Raw genomic sequence first — 20234 nt, 5'->3', positions numbered from 1 at the left:
TATTATTATTAAAGTTAAGCGATGCAACATACATATTTGAACCCTAACTGTGATATTTTGTTAAACCTCACCAGGTAGTAAACCTCAACAGAAAAATGGCCATACATGTTGTGCAGGCGCAGGCAGTCCATTACAAGCCATATTTCTGATATTATTAGGTGTCGACCTCTGTTGGCTGTAGTAATTATGACTGGAGCAAAGGAGGAAGTCAGGTGATGTAGAATAAAAGTTGACAAACTCTGCATATGGAAGAGGAGGGGTGTTTGGATGACTCAAACACACCCGGACTTTCACCCATGAAGCCAATGTTCATGTCCGGTGCAAAACTGAAAAAGATCAACTATATTGTCTACTCAATGTAATTTAAGTCACCTAACATACTTATTTTCTTGGAGGTCAATGTTTGTGACCTGTATGAAACCACTAAAAGTTAAATTACATTGCGTACGCAACATACCTTAAGTTACTGGACAAACTCATTTAACCCAAACCATGACCTTCTCTCGAAACCAAACCAGGTGGGTTTGGTGCCAAAAACTAACCGACCAACCATCTCACATCATCACCAAAGCCACAAGAAAGTTCCAGTAAAACAGAGGTCCAGTACAAAAATGGTACGGTAAGCCTGTTACTGTTATTTTCCAATGGTCATATACAGTAGACTATGTCGGTTCAGGAACCTTCATACACACCCTACCTTTAACTTTATGTTTAGACTATTGTTACAGAGCAACTTCTACTATGTGGTGACAGTCTTATTAAAGATAATCTTTATTAACTTCATACACAATTCTAATTCTTAAGATAGCCTCTGATATATGTTTTGATAGACAAAGGACACGAATGCTCTACATGGACTTGGATGGATGGATCCAGGAAAAATCCATTTGTGTATGTAGTTATCATTTTGTATTTTGTATCATCTCACTAATGGGTACTGTATAATAAAATGGATTGCCAGGGCTTTTTAAAGAAACCCCAGCTGAGGAGGTGGCTGCACAAGTAATTTAGAGCATTGTATCTTCTTAATGATTGAGTGCTGGATGTTAAGTTGCAGCACAATTACATCAACTGACAACACAGGGTCAATATGGGGCCTAATCAATGTCTAGTATCAACAGATCAAGGATGTTTCATCTTGCCTATGTACTGTGTGCTCCTCCCACGCATACATTCAGATCAGAGTCAGCCCAGATTACTCTGATTTATTAAAACCACGGACATATCACAGATGAGACGAGATCAATAGAAATAGATAGCATAACTTCAGCTCAGTCAAGAGGTCAATAGATTCCCACTCTCGGTAGCTGTGAGGGTTGTGACTTACATTTACATAATCCATGCGCCTGGTTTATGATTGAATGTATGATAATTTATGTTGCTTCTTGTTTATTTCGAAGAATATCTGTGCAGATGTATGTATAAGCCCCTTTACTGCAAAGGTTAAGTCCAAAGGTCTGGCCCTTACCTTTGTGGTTCTTGGCATCTCTGGATCCTCGGGGTAGAGGAGTGTAGGGCAGAGGGTGACCCTCACATCCAGCCTCGTTAGGTAACTAGGACAGAGGAGACACGCAAATAGAATTTAGAAGACAAAACATTTGACAAGTTTTATAAATGACAAGTCTCACTGTAGCCGACTGTGAGCGTCATAAATCCCTTGGGGACGGCTCAGGAAATGTTGGAAACACTGCTCCTGTTTTATGACATAATGTGGCAGGTCATGTTTTATTACTTCTCACATGTTGCAGAGCTGCACTCCTGGCTTTGATGGTCTGATCTACGACGTGGTTAGGGAGGAGAGGTCTTAACCTTCACTCAGCCATGACCTCCTGCAGTGGTCAACTAAAGGGTAGACGTCAGTCACTCTAAACAGCCAACTGTAGCGCGGTAATGTGAGGGTGGTCAGTGTAGTCTGTATACTGGTTTTAAAAATGGAAATGCATGGTTTGCATGTTAAATAAATCTTATTTAATGTGCCGTGGTTAAAACATGAGGTAAATATGTGCACAGATTCCTGCCTGCATGACTAGAATGAGCCACAGATTGTAAGTCCAGTCAGAGATTCAGGCTAAACAAGTGTGACAAATGCTGCTTGAAGACAAAGAGAAAACAGAGGGCCTGAATCTCAGAAACATGTTCCCAAACAGGTCAAGAGTTTCTTGTGTTGTTGTTCTTTCGTGCACTTTCAAGGTCCAAAACATCCTCTTCCTTCCCTTAGCCTTTTAGCTAGTGGAGCAGGCAGTTTATCATGACATGGCGATATCTGATGCCTTTGCAGAAATACTTTCCTTTCCTGCAGGAAGGAATTCACCGGGCCTTTAATCATAGCGAGAGACTCAACTGACAAATACATATTAGAGATGGTTTGGAGCTGCATTTTTCCCACTTTTATTGTTGTTCCTCTGCATGCCCATGCATAACCTTGAGAAATGGAACGGTCTGCACCGTTAAATGGAACCATATTCTTCATCGGCAAAAGAGAGCACTGCGAATTGAAAACGATCACATAATGTTCTTTCAGATAGCATCTCTGAAAGGCATTAAGGTCAGGCCGGCATGTGTCTCATATTACACCAAAGGGAGAAAAAAAAGCCAAAATAAGCTTATTCTGAGACCTCACTACATACATGTACGCTCATGGACCATGCTTTCCAAAGAAACAGCTCGGAATGGAAATATTATTTTGACGGCAGACCTGCTGCTCTCAGCCTCTGGAGTGGCTGAAACATGTTCGGAGATATCACCGATCACTCCCTGCTCGTGCACTGTACTTGTTTGGAATGTGTTATACGAGAAGTAAAACAACCCAAAATAAGAACATACTGTACTCATAAAAACTGACACATCCCATTTGAGGAAAACAATCGGTTATTCATACTTTCTATTTTGTTTAACTGCGGCACCGGCCAAATGGATACAGGAATGTGCCAGTAAGAGGATCCCGGAGAAGGATTTGGAGTATATAATTGTTATTGGCTGTCATAATGGACACACAAATGGTCTGTCTGTGACAATTATTATAAGCTAACAGAGCAACTGAAGCATTGTGAGCCCTCTCTATTTGATCTGCCTTCATGCTATTCAGAGTTGTGCCCCCGCTTGCCTCATTTCCTGGCCTGCTTGAAAGATCACAAGCCTGGGCCTCTTCTGGCCTGCTCGGCCCCCCAAAAGCCCCTCCTAATCCTGCTGCTTGCCCACAATTAATCTTCCTAGTTGCCACATTATTAACAGCACCACCCACAGACTACGTTCGGGAGGAGAAGGAGGAGAGGGAGGACTGCCGGGGTTCGCCTCGGGCCGCCTCCAAACACTCTGGTTTCGGTCCTAGGGGACGTTCGTCACCCTGCTTTCAGCATAACCACCCACCCAGTCCCCGCGCTATATGCATGACACCACCACTTCAGCTCCTCAGTATCATGCCTGCTGATCAAACGCCGAACCCATTCAACATCTGTGGCTGTCACTTCCCGTCTTATCCGGCGCAACCGTTTCCCCCCACCCACGGAGCATCAATCAGCCAGCTTTCATGTGTCTCGGTCCTCCCCTTTTCTCCTCCCGGACCTTCCTCCGTCCTCCTGCACATGTGCACTCTTTCACTTTAGTCAGTGACCTGTCCAGAGGATAGGAGGGCAGCAGAAATGCTTATGATGGGGGAGCATGAGGAACAAGTGAAGGGGGGAATTTCTCTCTTGTACGGAGGCACGACGGATTCATGGCTTAGAATATTTTCATGTTTTATAGCCTAGGCTTTGCTTTTAAAACATTAAAACCATTATTAATTGCGTGACAGAACCTGTGTGATGCTCTCCAACTAAAATGTCCTTTCAGAATAAAATCCAAAGATGAATATGAAGAGCTGACATTTAGCTGAACTACTACATAATACATAATACAATTTTGGGGATGCTGATGTAGGGACACAAGAGTGTTTGATTACTCCCAGGAGCTTGATAGCATCTCCAGCACTAAAGTGACATAATTCCCTTCTTCACTGCATCTATTGCAGAATTGAGAAACATTTACATGTGCCGCACACCGTGTTTGTTCAGCTCCCAAAGGTCCAGATCAACAAAAATAAAATAAATGAAAAGGTAATGATCGTCTCATGATGTCCTCACACGCCGTATCCCTTTCATGTTTTCAATAAAAGCGTCTTCAGACAACGCTTCCACGCTATTATCCCCCTTTCTTGCGTCCTTTCTTTCCCTCCCTGCCTTGTTCTCGACAGCTGTACCTACACTGAACAGAGGGAGGTGCTGCTGTGTCGTCTATTCAAGATGCTCCCGGACCCCCTTCTCCTCTTTCCCTCTCTCCCTCTCTCTCTCTCTCTCGGTCTCTCTGCTGTCCAGATTAGTCTGCTCATCAAGCTGAGCATTGTTTTAATTTGCTGGGCCCGGGGCATATGCTGAGTGTTCACATCATTATTGTCTCTGTGCAATGTGAGTTATCACCACAGCTTATGATAATGCGGCACAAATTTACAGGCTGGGGAGCACCACCGGATTCTGTGATAATAAAGGGTGGACAGAGGGGAGTGGAATGAGGGGAGAGAGAAATGAAGAAAGTGTGTGTGCATGTGTGTGTGTGTGTGTGTGTGTGTATGCGCGAGGGAGAGGAATGGGTGGTGGCAAAGAGAGGAAGCTCTGTTGGATGTCATTATGAAAGATGATTCCCGTACTGGATAATACATCACACCAGTGCTGTCTGTCTTCTCCCTTTTTTCTGTGTTGTTATGCGAATAAATGCTGATAAACCCAGAGGCAATAGTGATTATTACTTCCAACATATCACCGCGAGAGAAGGGGAGCAGGAGCGGAGAGACAGGGGAGGGAAGGAAAGACAAGAAAAAGCAAAACACAAAGAAGAGCCACATGGAGCACATAACCACCTCCACGGCGGGGTTCCTGAAAATATGAGATACCGAAAAAAGTGAGTCGGGGGGGAATGTTGACGCATATCTGGGTGTTTTTTTTTTTTTTTTTTTTTTTGTATTTTTTTTCCCGATGCAACAAAGTTTACAGAGTTTGCAAGCTTGGCTGTCGATTCCGAATCTTGATGGGTGTTATAATACGGTACATTACTCCGACATCCACTGATCCGGAGAGATTTCACGAGAATGCGATTATGATGTCGGCTGCCACGGCGTTGTGTGCACAAAAGCGCAACAGAAGTCGCTGCTTTTGCACGTCGCTTTCCCTCGTCTTGCCTTGCCCGCCTCCGAGGTCTCACCCCGAACCAGCTCATCCTGACACAGGTGGCTCCAGCTTCGCCTCACCTCACCTCCCTCCTTAAGACTGACCAGCAATACAATCTAATTACAGCCGCGCTACAGAGGGAGACCAGTGTAAACACCAGCCCTTTTTATCTCCTTATACATCTGGACAAGTAGACAAAGTGCTAAAAGGAAATAAATGTGGCCTGACAGCCACATCAAAGAGTTCAGCCAGAGGCTTACTGCTACTTAGGGCACAGGAATGTTGTTGCTAAGCATCAGCCCGCAACCTATCAGGGTGCAAAGAGGGCCCTGTCCTGCCTCAGAGAGGGAAAAGGGGAAAAGAGAGAAACGAAGAGGAGAGAGAGAGAGAGAGAGAGAGAGGGAGAGGGAGAGAGGGAGGGCGAGGGGAGGGGGGGGCGGCTGACATTGAGGGGAGGCTAGGGACTCAAGGAGATTTTTGTAGCTTAAAGCAATTGTTGGAAGAAACAAGCCTTCTGTTTTGTTTTCTCTTGACACCATTTCTGCTTTTTGTGCTTGCAAAAGACATGTATAAAAATGTCTTTTGATATGTTTTCTCTTTGGGTCTATATCAAAATATTTCTTTTGTGTCTGTGCATGGAACTTTCTTCACGTCTTGTCTCTGTAAACTGGTGCTGCCTTCTGATCATGTTGGAGATCAGAGGAGACACAACTTGTGAACTTATTTGAGTCAACATTTAATGCTGGCATGACACGTTTATTTCTTCAGTCGATGGAATTCTGCGCGATTCATGTCTCGCACTTCTGAAGTTAGGGGCTGCAAACAATGCAACACTTTTAGAAATAAACAGTGGAGCACGGCTAAGTAGCGGCAGCTTGCAGCGTCTTACAGCATGGGGTGGCAAGGATGAAATGGTAAATGCTCTAATTCTCTACCAGAGATTGCACCTCTTATATCTGTGCACACAAAGGACAGAAAAAATGAAAAAAATAAAAAAATAAAAAAACTTGTGTTGGTAAATTCTTTAAAATGCGTATTTTGCAAGTAGCAATCAACTGTAGAAAAGTAGTTCATGAATTCAAATTCTTCCCTTTTTCATTTCTGATCTTAAAGATTGTGGCTTAGGGGAGTAGAGAAGATATTATAATGTGTTTTAAATTGCCGTTGAAAAGTATTAATTCTGTTTTCTTAGGTAATGGCAGGGGGAAGAACATTCGATGTAATGGTGCCTGCACTTGTGGGTAGTACAGCAGTCTTTTGCTCAGCAGGAAGACTGCCGAGCGTGTGTTTAATGATTTACCAGTTCTACTCCAATGAACTCGCTCGGAGTAAATGTATCATATGATCGCTGATCACAAGAGCAACTGTTCAGATGTTTGGCTCGGGGCACGGGGCACACGGAGCAAACCAGCAACAGGGAACATCGCCGTTTTGTGTACGGCTAAGCGTCAAGACAAGGCAAAGGTTGAGTGCTGTTGGACTTTAATCACCCGTAGCGGTGACTCATAGATGGTAATAAGGCTGTATTTGTTTTTAAAGCTGAAGTTTAAGAAGTCGCTCGACCTTTTCCTTGAGTGTCTTGCAGCATAAGTGTAGGTGATCTAAAGCGGAAGACGTTGGGCTACGTTACAGGTATGTCGCACAATTAGCTCGAGGCTATTTCCTATTTTGGTCGAGCGTGACCTTTCCATTGGCACAAAATCCAAAGCTGCAACGGCAACAAAAAAAATATATATATATCACAAAATGTTGAATATATTAAGTAAAACAATGATTAAATGTGTTATTCAAACTTTTTAGACAAAACATAACTGATTGTTTCACATATTTTCATGAGCACAAACAATTTCTTTTATCTCTCAGACAGGAGAAAAAGGGACGGCGTGAAGCGTTCTGATCTGCCTGTGACAAAAATCATTTTTGTCAGAGTTTTGCCTTATTTAACTGATGTGAAAAGAAATATTTTCATCTTTCCCGCACAAACTGTAAACTGCACAAACACACACACACGTACACAAAACCACAGCAACTAAGGAGTGTGACATATCATGAGGCTTTCTGTTCTGATTAGGGGCTGTAGCTAACGTCAGGGCTGTTTTCTAGAGTGTAGGATGTTTAATAATTGAAGACTCTGGGAGCGGGCCTGTCACACCGGCTTGTCTAGAATGTTTCCTATGCAATTAGACGCCGAGAGACATTTGAAGAGGACCCACAAAAAGAGGCACAAAAAGTGACATGTGAACTTAAAGGAAATTAGCTCTTCACACGAGTGAAATGTGAAGGTTACTTAGCAATGCTTAACTCAGACTGCGGCTGTGTGATGTGAAGTGTGTGTTTGACTCAGCCTCGCTACGAAAGATACGAAGACTGCGATTTTCTTTACTTTGAGCCGGCTTCAGTCAGTAAGATCACAGAGGGAATGAAAACTAATTTTGACTCAAGGCATACGGGAAGAAAAAAGAGCAGGGAAAAAAAAAAAAAGAAAAAAAAAGAAAAGAAAAAAAAACCTGAGATGTGTCGAAATAATGAGATCTTTTTATGTTTTTTGGGAAGATATGGGATGATGCAGACAGATGCACAACTCACATCTTCACCCAAGGACACAGACGCACACAAACACCCTCAAACACACACACGCGCACGCACGCACAACGGTGGAACATTTAACCACAACTTCAAAACAACGCGGATCTACACGTCTGCATGCCCTCACACACCCATTCTCGTATTATTTGAATGCATGAAACACGCACGCACATGTACGTACACGCTCAACAGTGTTGATGCGAAAACGGTTGATTAGTTGATTAGTACAGCTGCAGACTTGTACAGTGTAAATACAGCACAACCGCGGTTATATAAACTCAAGAACTCTGACCTCAGCTAAATGCAGAGCGCTCAGTGGTGTGATATTAATAAAATGATTTTTTCTTTGCTTGTGTTTTTGTATCTATTGTTGTACTAAATAAAGATCAATGTAGAACCCACCGTATGTGATTTTAAATTCCGACCTATTTAACTGGTAACACCACATAAATAAAAAAAAACAACTTGTTATTCCTCTGAAAGTATTACATGGCAATCTGTACACACAGATAATTAATATGCTCCTCATCCGTCTCTGCTCGCCTCCAAACCCCTGACAACCTTTCGCAAGACATTTCCACATCTGCGAGTTCCACGTCGCAATGATAACACTGTCATCTTCCACACCTATCATAAGTCACAGGCAAACGACCGAGATCCTCCGTCGCGAGACAGAACCCTCTGCGGGCCTGTAAGCTGTATCATTACACCATGTCATCTTTATGGCACGGAGCAAAGCCCGGCTCTCTAATTACACTCTGCCTACTCCATTTACCCAGACAGGGACAGAGCAGCAGGCAAACAATGCATTAAAAATGGAGTGCCTCCTCCCGCTCTATGGATGCCCGTGTTGTTCTGCCGGTGGCCGTCGTCGTCCCCTGGTTGTTGTTGTTCTTCTTGTTTCTCAAAAAAAAAAAAAAAAAACGCTGTGGAGGAGAGATAGCAGAGGGCCCGCGCCACGGTGCCTTCCCCTCTGCGACTTCCCCACCTCCTCCTCTCCTCTTCAACCCTTTCTTTCAGAAGGACTTATGAAGGTGAGTGGCGATGTGACAGGCCGGGAATGAAAGAGACAAACCAGGGATAAAAATTAAATAAAAAGTAGCTGTCTTAAACAGTAATTGCACTCCTTTGCTGAGCATGCTTTCAGATATATAAACCTGATTTACTGTCGGCGTCGCTGCCACAAATCAGAGGGCCCTCTGAGAAACACTCGTGCTATGAAATTGTTTAATCTCATCAAGTTCTGCTTTCACAGCAGGCCATAAATCACATAGTCTTTGTTATCATAGACCTCCATGAGCGCCTCTGAGGCAGGCAATGGATCGTGGGTATATATAATCTTGACTGCGCAAACAGCAGGGTCTGAGCAGCCTGAAATACTTTCATATTAGCCGCGGTGCAGCTGGCGGAACACAAGCGCCCTGATGGATATCTCATTTCCTGCGCTCTGCATCTATTCCGAGCAAATTATTACTGCATAAATTTCTTGTCAACAGAAACGGCCAATTAATTAAGTTAAAAATGCACTCGTGATCACATCAGCGCACCAAACAGGAGAGCCGGGGCAATTCGCCACTAAGTGAATTTACCGCAGGGGTCACGGTAATGAATGGTTTTAAACTTTGTCATAAAGTCGCAGACAGGCCAATATCTACACGGGAGCTAACCCGCGACATATTTGCATAAAGCTTATTTATGTGGAAATGCTGGAGGACGACGGCCGGGTCGAGGAAATAAAGTTTACAGCTGCAAAACAAAATGTCCGCCAACCTCCGCCTCGCTAGCATTTCATCACGGACGTGCGCGGAGGAGATCATAGCAGCACCTTCGCCATTTAAGATACAACATATACACATTTAACAGAGCTCGCAATCTGAATGAATTATTCATAATGTATGAGGGGTTGGGTGTTTGTGGGAGTGGAGGGGACGGGGCGGTGGGGTGGGGTGGTGGAGGTTGTTTATTCAGCTTGGGCCGTTTATCAGACAGTGAGGATCCCACGGCGGGGATGAGCTCGGAGATTTATCTGTGTTTGGGCTCCAACGCAGATAAATCAAGGGGTGTAATCACGCTCTGAGTGGCCCAGCTGTGACCCCGTAGTGAACTAATGACACAGGGATATCTAAGCCCCTCTTCCTGTTCCTGGGTTAGGCCCTGAGGTTAGTCCCCCCCGTCAGACATGACGCTAAAGAAAGACACGCCGCGCAGAATAACTGACGGGAAACTTAAGGCCCTTCATGTCCCTTTGTCCTGTTTACACACCACCACCACCACCACCACCACCACCGGGCAGGATAGCTCGCCCGCCGCTAAAAATAACAGCGTCGGAACACGGCTACTGTATAACAATGTTTTGCTCAAACAATAGCAATGAGTATCGATTGCAGGCGCACACACACACAGCGAGTTCGCGAGCCGCTATTCACAACAGTCCATGTAAAAGATACTGCTGTTTGGCGGAGGATGTCTCCCGGTCCCCCTCCCAGAGCAAAGGCTTTCTCCTGGACTGAGCCCCCTCTGATTTATCATGTCTTCTGCTAGCAGGCTGTCCGCTGATTAAGCCAGTGGAACTTTGTTTCACTCTCCTCTCTCTTTAATCTGTCTCTCAGCGAGATAAATTAGCCAGTGCCGTGCCAGCTCCCGCTCTCTTTACCTCCCTCCCTCTCTCCCGTCTCTTCCTCTCTCTCTCCCTCCGCTTTTCCCTCTGTTTATCTTCTCTGTCTGTCACACATTGAGAGGAGAGCAGACACATCTGCTCCTACGCTGCTGCAGGAGATAGGGCCGGGGCTACATCGCCGGTCAGATTTAGCTGAGAGTGTCTGTGAGTGAGAACGAGCGAACGAGTGTGTTTTTCCTCTCTCCTTGACAACATTCTTTCAAACAATCTCCCTCTCCTTGGCCGGGCTTACGCTCTTTGTTGTTAGCTAATAAATCAGCGAGTATTTATGATCCGCAATCCCCTATTCTTAGTCTTTTAATGGCGACACGTTTGCGGGTGAATTAAAGCGGGGTTTTATTCACTAGGCTGCGGGCCAAAGTGAGGCCTGGGTGCCTCCGCCTGTGAATGTTTTCCCTTCTCCACTCTTGCCCGGGTGGTAAATCACACTCATTGTCAGGCGGCGCTAAGTTAGTGTGCGTCATTGGGGAGAGCAGGAAGCACTGGGCATAATTCTGTCCATCAGTTTAATTTATTGTATCGGTAGCTTTGTAATCTCCGCCCCATAAATTAGTGGGGCTGACAGACAAGAATTTGGTTTTAAAGGCAGTGTTCATCAGGACTTTTGGCCGGCTGTGTTCCTTATTTCTCTCTCTCAGCGTTTCGGCTCTCATACTAAGCCATGAAAGAATATTGACTGTGCCATTTCATATGGTATTTTTTTCCACATTTACCGGACTATGGAGTTGGCTGGTTAGAAATGTGAAAGGGAAAAGGGAAGAAAGAGAGAGGAATGAGAGAGGGGAGAGGAGGTTCGAGGACGTGACCTTGTTTGGAGGTTTTATTTCAGGTGAAATATAAAGCCTAATACAAGGGCACTGCCGCAGCATCTGCTTTGCAGATAGTGCACTTGGCTTCCCTTCCATGCCAGTGAATATAAATCAGGCGAGGCATCTCAATGCTAGGTCTGACTTCTAGAGGCCAACAAATCTTTAACATGAGATTAAGGCCTCAGCGGAGTCATCTATCTTTGGGTGATAGAGGAAAATATCACAGCACTCTATGTGCAATATGGTTTCACTGAGTCAGGACTGATGTGTACTAGAATGTGCAGAATGCCATGCGTAATGGTCTAACAATTCATTATCCTCATGCACTGTGGATCGCTTTCTGCAGTGAGACTGGATGGCTACGAGCGGGGGAAGAAAAGGCTGCAGAATTGCAAACAATTAGCTGATTATTCTAGAAAAAAAAAAAAAAAATTAATCATCGCATTATATTTCAATAAAACGTTTTATTCACAAAAATTGAGGATAATTCTCCCAGGAATATGATAACCCCTCTGCTTTTTTAAATTTTCTTTCTTACAATAAATACTCTGGACAAATAAACTGAACTCTTAAGACGGGCATTATGGGTATTTTCATTTAACTGTAGTAAATGTAAATGGTGTCAGCTGCTACGTGCCGACAACAAAGACAGCAGACCAAAGCAAAGCTGCCAATTATCCTATAAAACATGCATATCTTCCAAAGCATGGGTCTCCTTTGTGGGTTTAACCTACCAAAGGCAACGGGGCGGTTTACAAGATGCTCGCTCAGTGGATACAATTGTGCTTAGCATAAAAGGGAACACAGACTGTGAAGACCTAACAATGAACCATATCTCCCTGTAGCCTTTTCAACGCGCCACATTTGCATATCAAGCCACTAGCCTGATATGTAAACACATTCCATCAGATGCCGCCATCGCAGCCAATGAGAGCCATCGCCGTCCCCCTATAGCGCGCACACTGTGTAGCATTAGACAAAGGGAGAGAGGCCTGAAAGAGACATCTCATGTCATCACCCAAGAGAGATAATGGAATTGTTATACATCCTTGATCACAGACACTCTCACGGCATCTTGCTCTCTTTTTCACTCATTCTTTGTCTCAGTGCTCTTAAAGTCTCTCTATCGCACTCCCTCTCTCACAAATGTGCAAGCGCGCGTGCACACACACACACACACACACACACACACACACACACACACACACACACACACACACACACACACACAGACACATGAGTGAAAATTCCAGCACACTTCAGTGCGATAGCTCCTCTTCTCTTTCAGGGTTTCATCTCAATAGCTTTTTTATCTGAGGACTTCAATTTGCAAGCCTAGCTGGAAGGCAGCTCCTCCTGATATGTTAATTGCAGGGTACTTAAGCGCTAAAAGATTAACATAAAACCCTTTGGAAACAAGCTAATAGTTTATGATAATTCGTGCATGGCCTTTGTCTGTCTATCATTACATTGCCTCTAGCGGTAATTTTATCAAGGGGCTGTAAAATATCATTTAAACAAGTTCACTTTCAGATAATTAATAGTAGAAACTGCACTATTCAATTGAGCCACACTCACGCCATTAACAATATGGCAACTAAGCTATAATTAAAGTATTTTATTTTATTAACCTATTCATAACGTTGTGTAAATGATGACACAGACAGGGAGAGGGTTTTTTCCTCTCTCTCTCTCTCTCTCTCGCCGAAGCACTGTCACCAGGGCAATTACAGGAACCCAGGGTTGTCTCCTCAGTGAGCAGAGCTGATTGAAGCTTTTAAATTAGCAGGTGGCTGCACGGCTAGCATACCTCCCACACGGGGAGAGAGAGAGACGGCACACACGCAGGAGACTGGCGCACCAGCACGAGGAATCTGCTGAGCTGACAGATCGGAATTTGTGCTGTTTGCCAGGGCCGCGAGATCTAGATTGAGACAAAGGTTTTAACCTGGATTTGAACCTGCGCTGGGTGAGATGAAAAGATTCCAAGAGAAGCGAGGGGAAAGATCAGAGCCGAATGATTTCACTCCAGCAGCTGAGCAACTCGAGTGCTGCAATGCTGTGGGGAGAAGCATGGGGTGTGAAGTGACAGTGGGTCGCCTGATTCAAATACAAATATCTGCCATGTTAACTTTAACAAATTAGCTGAAACTACCAAACTAAAGCGTCGACGCTCATATGGCGGCGTAGGGCAGTGGTTCCCGATCGTCTTTGTCCAGCCTTGTCAAAATAAAAATACCCCCTCAGGAAATTTGGTTTGGTTCGGTCAAATTCGATCCGTGCTTTAATGGCTGGATGTTTCGACTTTTCATCTTTTTAACTCTAGCCATTTGGACTTTGTGCCATAGTTTTACGGCATTCTCCACCAGAGCATGTAGTTCTGACTGGAGACGGTGGGAGGCAGGACCTCTGCATGTCATACATGGTGGTTTATTGGTTATAATGATAATAAAGCTGCTAAGCATCAACTGTTATACAATTTGTAGTCGTATGTGTGTGTTTATATTTCAACTTAACACACATATTTAGGCTTTTTTTTGTCCAATGGTATTTTCTTCTGTTCTTCTTCATTAAGCATGGTCTTCACATGTCACGTCTAGTTCAGCTCTGTAAGGAATCCTAAAACATGAGTGTGGCCAGCGGGTCATTCGTTACACCTTACATTAGTAAATGCCTTCATTTGCAAGCACAACTTTGATTAGTTAACTTTAATATACTTAGTATTGTTTATTATTGTATATATAACTTTTTGTTCATGTAACTTGCAAATATGAATGGATTATGTTGCTGTAGCAGACTGTAAAGCTCCAAGACCTGGGTTGATGCTACTTTTTTGACCCTCCAGGGGTCAGTGCACAACTGACTACAGAGGATGTTAATGGGTGGACTGGCCAGATCTGTATTGGGTCAGATGTCATTGGAAATCAGACTAGGGTTGTACAATATTTCTACCTATGAAGGTGTAATCAATGCACTATTTTGTTAAATTCCCTGGTTTGTTGTCTCCATTGAAACCCTTTGTGTGATTTATGATAGCAGACACATGTAGGTCATTTGCTTAAACATATTACACATGTAGGTAAAAAAAAAAGAAGAGAGTAAGAGAGTACTAAGTGAAAATTGTTACAATTATGGCGACTCTCCCCGACCCACTGGAGTAGACGTAACCCTGTCTGGGAAACACTAGTGTAGGGTGCGCGCAGTGGTTGACGCAGGCGTGCTTGTACAATGCATGTGCACTGCACTTGTGTGTGAATGTATGTGTGTTAATAGAGACACGCTGGTCCCTTCAAACTCAAACACACTTTCTCTTTCAGACACACCATCCTTCTCATGAATAATACAAAAAGCCCCTTTCACCAAACAGCTCAAATAGCTATTCATTCATCTGCATACCTGGAGCCTTGCGAAATGATTGGCCCGCCATTACCACTGGAAAAAAAAAAAAAAAAAAAAGAAAAAGAAAAAGGAAGAGAGAAATGTTCCCCAAACAATTTGCTTCAAAATGAGACGGGAATGATTCTGTTCTTTTCAACGGCAGAGACAGGCCCCTGTGCATAATGATGTTAGCGTAATGGGGTGACAGATAGACTGGGGGACCATGACATTAGCATGAGAGACGCACCAGTGAGCAGCCACTCAACTGTGGTCTCAGAGGGCCCTCAGACATACACTCTGAACATCGTTTGTCTCGCAGCTCTACGAGCCTGACAAATGAAGACACGCCATGTTTTATGCCAAGCAATATACCATTCCACTTTAGCAAACACATGACTTAATGACAGAGGGAGACCCGCCGCTGCATTACGCAAACCCACTATCTCTTGTCTTATTAGGGAGGAATAACCTCATTCAAGGTTGGATAGCGAGCAGGGGAGCAGTCTCCGCCTTAAGAATGGGAGATGACAACGCAATTAAAAGGCACGGAGGTGAGCCGGATGAAATAACGACAAGCAATAACCAATTATGTCTTTGGGTGGAGCCTTTTCGCCGGGTTACACGCTGAGAGTAAACTGAAACCACAGCTTTACTCAGCAAAGATCTGACCTACAGTAAAAGCTATTTCCAGGCCTAATAAACTTAAGGCAGGCGTGACAGTCAGGTGGGGAACACCACTGTAGGATTTTATATCTTTATAAGTGTGACAAATTCACAGTCTCACCTTTTTAGGAGCTAAAATTACAACCGCACGTTTGTTTCACCGAGTGTGAGGAGACATGGGAATACAATCAGTGCTTCTCTGAAATGTAATCTCAGGAACAAGTACATGCTAAAAAAAATGTATTCATCTATTTTTTTTTTTTTTTTTTTTTCCAGTGTAGCTAAATGTCAGAGTTTGTTAAGCCCGTCAATATCTTTCATGAAACCGCGGCAACGTCTCAAAGCGAGGGGAACGTAATCACATGTTTATAAGAAGCGACGTGCAGCACATAACATGCTGTCAAAGCCGCTGCAGAGATGAGCCACGGCCTAAAAATGGTAGAGCTCTGACAGCCCCGCCGTCCGCGGCACGACACTGTCGAGGGGTGAATGCCTCCTGTAAACATTTATCTTCCCTGCGAGTGTGCGTCTGCGTGTGGTTCGGCCTGGCGACAGGAGCTTCTCTGAGGCTTTATCTGCGGCATGACAAGACAACCTGTAATATACGAGCATCTGGAGCTCCTCTTCAAACACAGCCTTATCTCACGCCAAACATTCCCCGAGGCCAGAGCAGGAGCACGAGTGGCCCAGACCAGACCAGACAAGACCTCACACCGTCTCACCGTATCCCGCCCAGTCGGCGAGCCGAGTGCGAGGCTGGGTGCGCGCAAAGCTTGCGGGCAGGCCGTCAAAAACGCGCGGCGCGTGTGTTTACGGGGAGCGTTCGGTGAGCGCAGCCTCCGACAGCTGAGAACAACAGCGTGACATTACAGTGACGGAAATCATCTGCTCGGAGTTTTCCTTCCGCCCCGCTAATCGGGCTAGAGGTTAATGGCGCTGCACTCAACACAAATGGACGCGATCCCTCTTCATCCACTGGCTTAAACAAAACTGTTGAGACTAGAACTAAACAGCCATCACTCATGTTGCTGTTTGGGGGAGTTTATTTTACATCAATCTTAAGATAAATAGCGGAGGCCATTACTGATCTCTCCGAGGGCAACTTGAATGAGCTGCGCGCCATCGCTTTTTTTTTTTCGAAAGTGACCGATCATAAAAAATCTTTAGAGCGACTTTATCGGGACCGCTGGCTCACGCAGAGCTCCTCTCTTAGATTCCACCGCGTCTGCTTGAAACACTGCAAACATTAAATCAAGCACGGTGAGTTCCATCGCCCTGAGCCGTCTGCGTCTCGACAAAATCACTGCGGTGCGGGTGAGGAAAGTGTGCGGAGAGCAGGCAGCCCGGTTAGGAAAGCTCCATTCTATTCTCTGTGTTGTGTGCGCTCCGCTCGGACCGCTGCCTTCAGCCAGCCTATGGGGGGGATGTAGACATGCCCCTCTCTGGGGCCTGTACATACGGCCTGTGCCTCACTTCAAAGAGAGGGCATGAGGGCAGTGTACTCCCCCCCCTCCAACTCCAGATCCATTCGGCTCACAGCTGATTCCTCCATGTGTGTGCGAATGTTTGTGTGTGTCTCACTTTGACTCTCTCTAGGCCCCTCTAGCTTTCATTTCAGACCGCTTTCTCTCCTCTTGTCTTCTTGTTTTTTTTGTTTTTTTGTTTTTTTTCTCTCTCTATCTGGAAGATGGATAAAGGGAGACGTGGAAGCACAACCCAGAGCCAGCGCGAGGGTGAGTGCGTTTGTGTGTCTTTCTTTGATGTCTGATAAAGACGGGGGCAATACTGTGCAATCTCCAGACGCGCTGTCACACAAGCCGCCCCCCCCCCCCCAGCCCCTCGTCACGACTCGCAGCTTAACGCAAATCATACCGATATCGCTGCGGAACGGGAGCGTTTAGTGAAAGTCCCGTAAATGGGCTGACCTCTGCGTACCTTGGGACCAATCGAAAAAGCGCAAAAAAAAAAAAAGGACAGGAAGAAACAAAGGGAGGAAGGGGGAGTGTGTGCGAGAGAGAGAGAGAGAGAGGAAGTGCATTTGAAAAAAAAGGAGAGAGGATCTGAGCTCAGTGGCCGTGGCACAGGGAGGTCTGGCCTTTACAAATCCCCTCTTTTTTGATCTCTTCATCCAGATGAAAGAGCAGCGGCGGGCAGGATTATGCGGGACAATTGCGCTTTCTCCCCCAAAAACCCCCGACTTGATCGGCTTGTGCGAGGGCCCTAATCATTTTCAATTAAGCATATTTCCTGACATCCTGTAATAGCTACAGTGCCGGTCTTAAACTCTCCCGCTGCCCCGGCTGCTCCCCTGCAGCCCCTCGCCTCGCTAAGCCTCTCATTCTTTGACAGCGTGCCTGTAGTGTCTGCTGACAATCTGAATGGGCCCGGACTGCAACTTGTTGTTAGGGTGCCAAACAACCCATTTACCCGATTCTTGACAAGGATGTTATTTGGTTTGCTGTGATTGAATGTGCTTTTGTGTCGGTGAAGCGTTGAATTAGTGCTGTTTGTTTGTGGAAACCCCTTGGAATCCGCCTCGCTGTCGATGTGTGTTTTTCTCCTGTATTTTGGAGGGGCTTCCTTTTGGTATGATAATCGATATCTAATCCAGGGCGCACAAGGAATTATTGTCCACCGACTTCCTTTTTAAAAAAATCCATGATTAATCCCGACATTCAGCCTAGCATGAGTGCACGACAACATCTTCAGTCTCTCAGTGCAGCCTCTTAGGACCTAAACTGTACTCGTAATGTCACAATGATTTCATCCATGACAGCTTAGTCGCCCTCCGCTCATTCACCAGGTGCTTAATTCCAAGTCAAACTTTGGATCTAGGTCTCTCTTGAGGGACTCGAGGTCTCAAGGACTTGACTGAGACAGACAGCACCATTAGCAGGCCCCGGACCAGCCCCGGCCCTGACAACCACTCACAGCTGGGAACGGCAGCGCGAAAAGGAATAGGTCTTCCTTTCTTCAGTTAAGCCAGAGAGAAGTGAAACAAATGTCCATCACTCACTCACTCAGTACCCAGCAGGACGTCTGGCTTCATTTCGAGGACCGACAAGTAGGGATGGAGAGACAGAGGAAGAATGGCACCCAGTCAGAAGTGAAATGAGATCCGATTGACGGCATAGGTGGCTTCCACTCAGATGATATCGGCTGATATGAAAAGTTAGCACACCTAAGAAGATGATGCATGAATTCATATGAAAGAAATTACCTTATTGCAAACACACTTATCCTAGTATTAGATAGGAACAGACACACTCACTCATACAGCCATGTACTACATTGGTGCCCAATCCCATACAACATACTGTTTTTCTTAATGGTTAACTGCATAAACTAATAGTTTTCTTGTCACAGTAAGGAACTTTACTGTTGCGTACAGGAGAAAATATAAGATGTGCATCTTAGATATGCCAATCAGTCACTATGTCCTAAATCCATACATACATTCGCATAGTGCTCTTATAGTACACAGTTTTTCTGAAGACTTTACAGAACTATCCTGTCGATCTAAATCTTTCTGTACTGTAGCTATGACTTCTTTAGCTTTGACTAGCGCCTCCATTTCTTTCCTGCATCGTGGTCACAGTACAACATTTTGTCACTTTTTTTCCTCCTTAAATTAACAACATAGTCAATATCTGCTTTAAATTTAGCATGCACAATAGCAAGCAACTGGGACACGTTTCAGGACTTTAGCGTACTCCTGAAGCATAAACTCGACAGGTGGAAGGCAAAATGTTTTCCAAAGGTTTAACATGTAAAGGTGCACAATGCTGTTTTGGAAAAAAAAAACAAAAAACATTTAAACAAAGTATATATTTACGAAATTAAAGAGGCAATAAAAACAATCTCAAGCTATGTATGGGATTCATGTAAATTCATTAAAAAAAACACGTTTAACAGCTTATTCATATCAATCAATTAAGCCTTTTCTCTTATTAAAGTTTATCTCCCAAAACATCACAGTGCACCTTTAATTTTCATCAAAGACAGTTACGTCATTTGCTCCACCTGCGAGCAGGTACATTTAATCAATTGTTAATCTAATTCCTTAAATTATGGAACAACTGTGTCCATCACACAGGCATTAAGTTATCACTCGTCATTATTAATGGGACGCAGGTTAAAAGTAAGCCTCGCAGTCCCGTATTAAACCCTTCCCATAAAATAAACACATGCTCCTGTCAGAACCATCAAAACATTATTGGTTAATAAGTTAATACAAACATTCTCTCTTTTGTTGTCTTTCACACTAACACACACACACACACACACAGACATACACACACTGATCTAGCCTCGTTTTGAGTCATGCCTGTCTGCCAGTGGCTGTCTGTCATTATCAGCTTTGATAAAGTCTAATAGTGTCTTCAATAGAGAACCCTACCAGGATGAGTTTGTTCCCGCAGCTCTCTGCAGCTCATTGGCTGGGGCCTCCACTTCTAATCACCTTTCATTACAGCCCTCTGATCCCCAGCTTTCCTTTGTACACTGCACTTCATCGTCTTTATTTTCCGCTCTAATTGCATGTGAAAGATGCCCCCTTTGATTCTGCCTGCATGCCAAAGTGCTATCAGGGAGAGAGTGTCGAAAAGTGTCATGCGTGTCTGTCTGCTTGGGAGGATGAGGGAGCCGCGCATTCACCTGCTGAGGACAAACCCGTTTCTCCCCGAGATATGACGTATCTATCAGCGGCTCAGAGGATATCAGCGCTGTCTGTCAGCATAATGGCAAAGGCTAGGGAGGGGAAGGGGGGTAACAGGCCCGGAGAGGGGAGGGGTGAAGGGAAAAACGTGAAGAAAGGTGCTTTGAATTGTGCACTTATAGCAAAGCACTCAGCTGTGCGTGTGTGTGTGTGTGTGCTTGATTTTCTGTGATACACCAGCCTTGTCAAGTGTGACTTGTCTCAAATTA

General features: G+C 44.7%; 1 protein-coding gene across 3 annotated transcripts in view; it reads right to left on the bottom strand.

Annotated features, from left to right (window-relative positions):
- Window positions 1-20234, bottom strand: part of lrmda (leucine rich melanocyte differentiation associated) — a 222283-nt gene that overhangs the window by 26624 nt on the left and 175425 nt on the right. For all 3 annotated transcript variants that reach the window (XM_037124392.1, XM_037124391.1, XM_037124393.1), the window contains one exon: window positions 1469-1553. In XM_037124392.1, the coding sequence (XP_036980287.1) occupies window positions 1469-1553 (85 nt within the window). The remainder of the gene's footprint in view (window positions 1-1468; window positions 1554-20234) is intronic.

This window comes from Acanthopagrus latus, chromosome 15 (assembly GCF_904848185.1).
Source record: "Acanthopagrus latus isolate v.2019 chromosome 15, fAcaLat1.1, whole genome shotgun sequence".
NCBI lineage: Eukaryota > Metazoa > Chordata > Actinopteri > Spariformes > Sparidae > Acanthopagrus > Acanthopagrus latus.
Note: the sequence above shows the minus strand (reverse complement) of the source record. Positions and strands in the feature narration are given on the sequence as shown.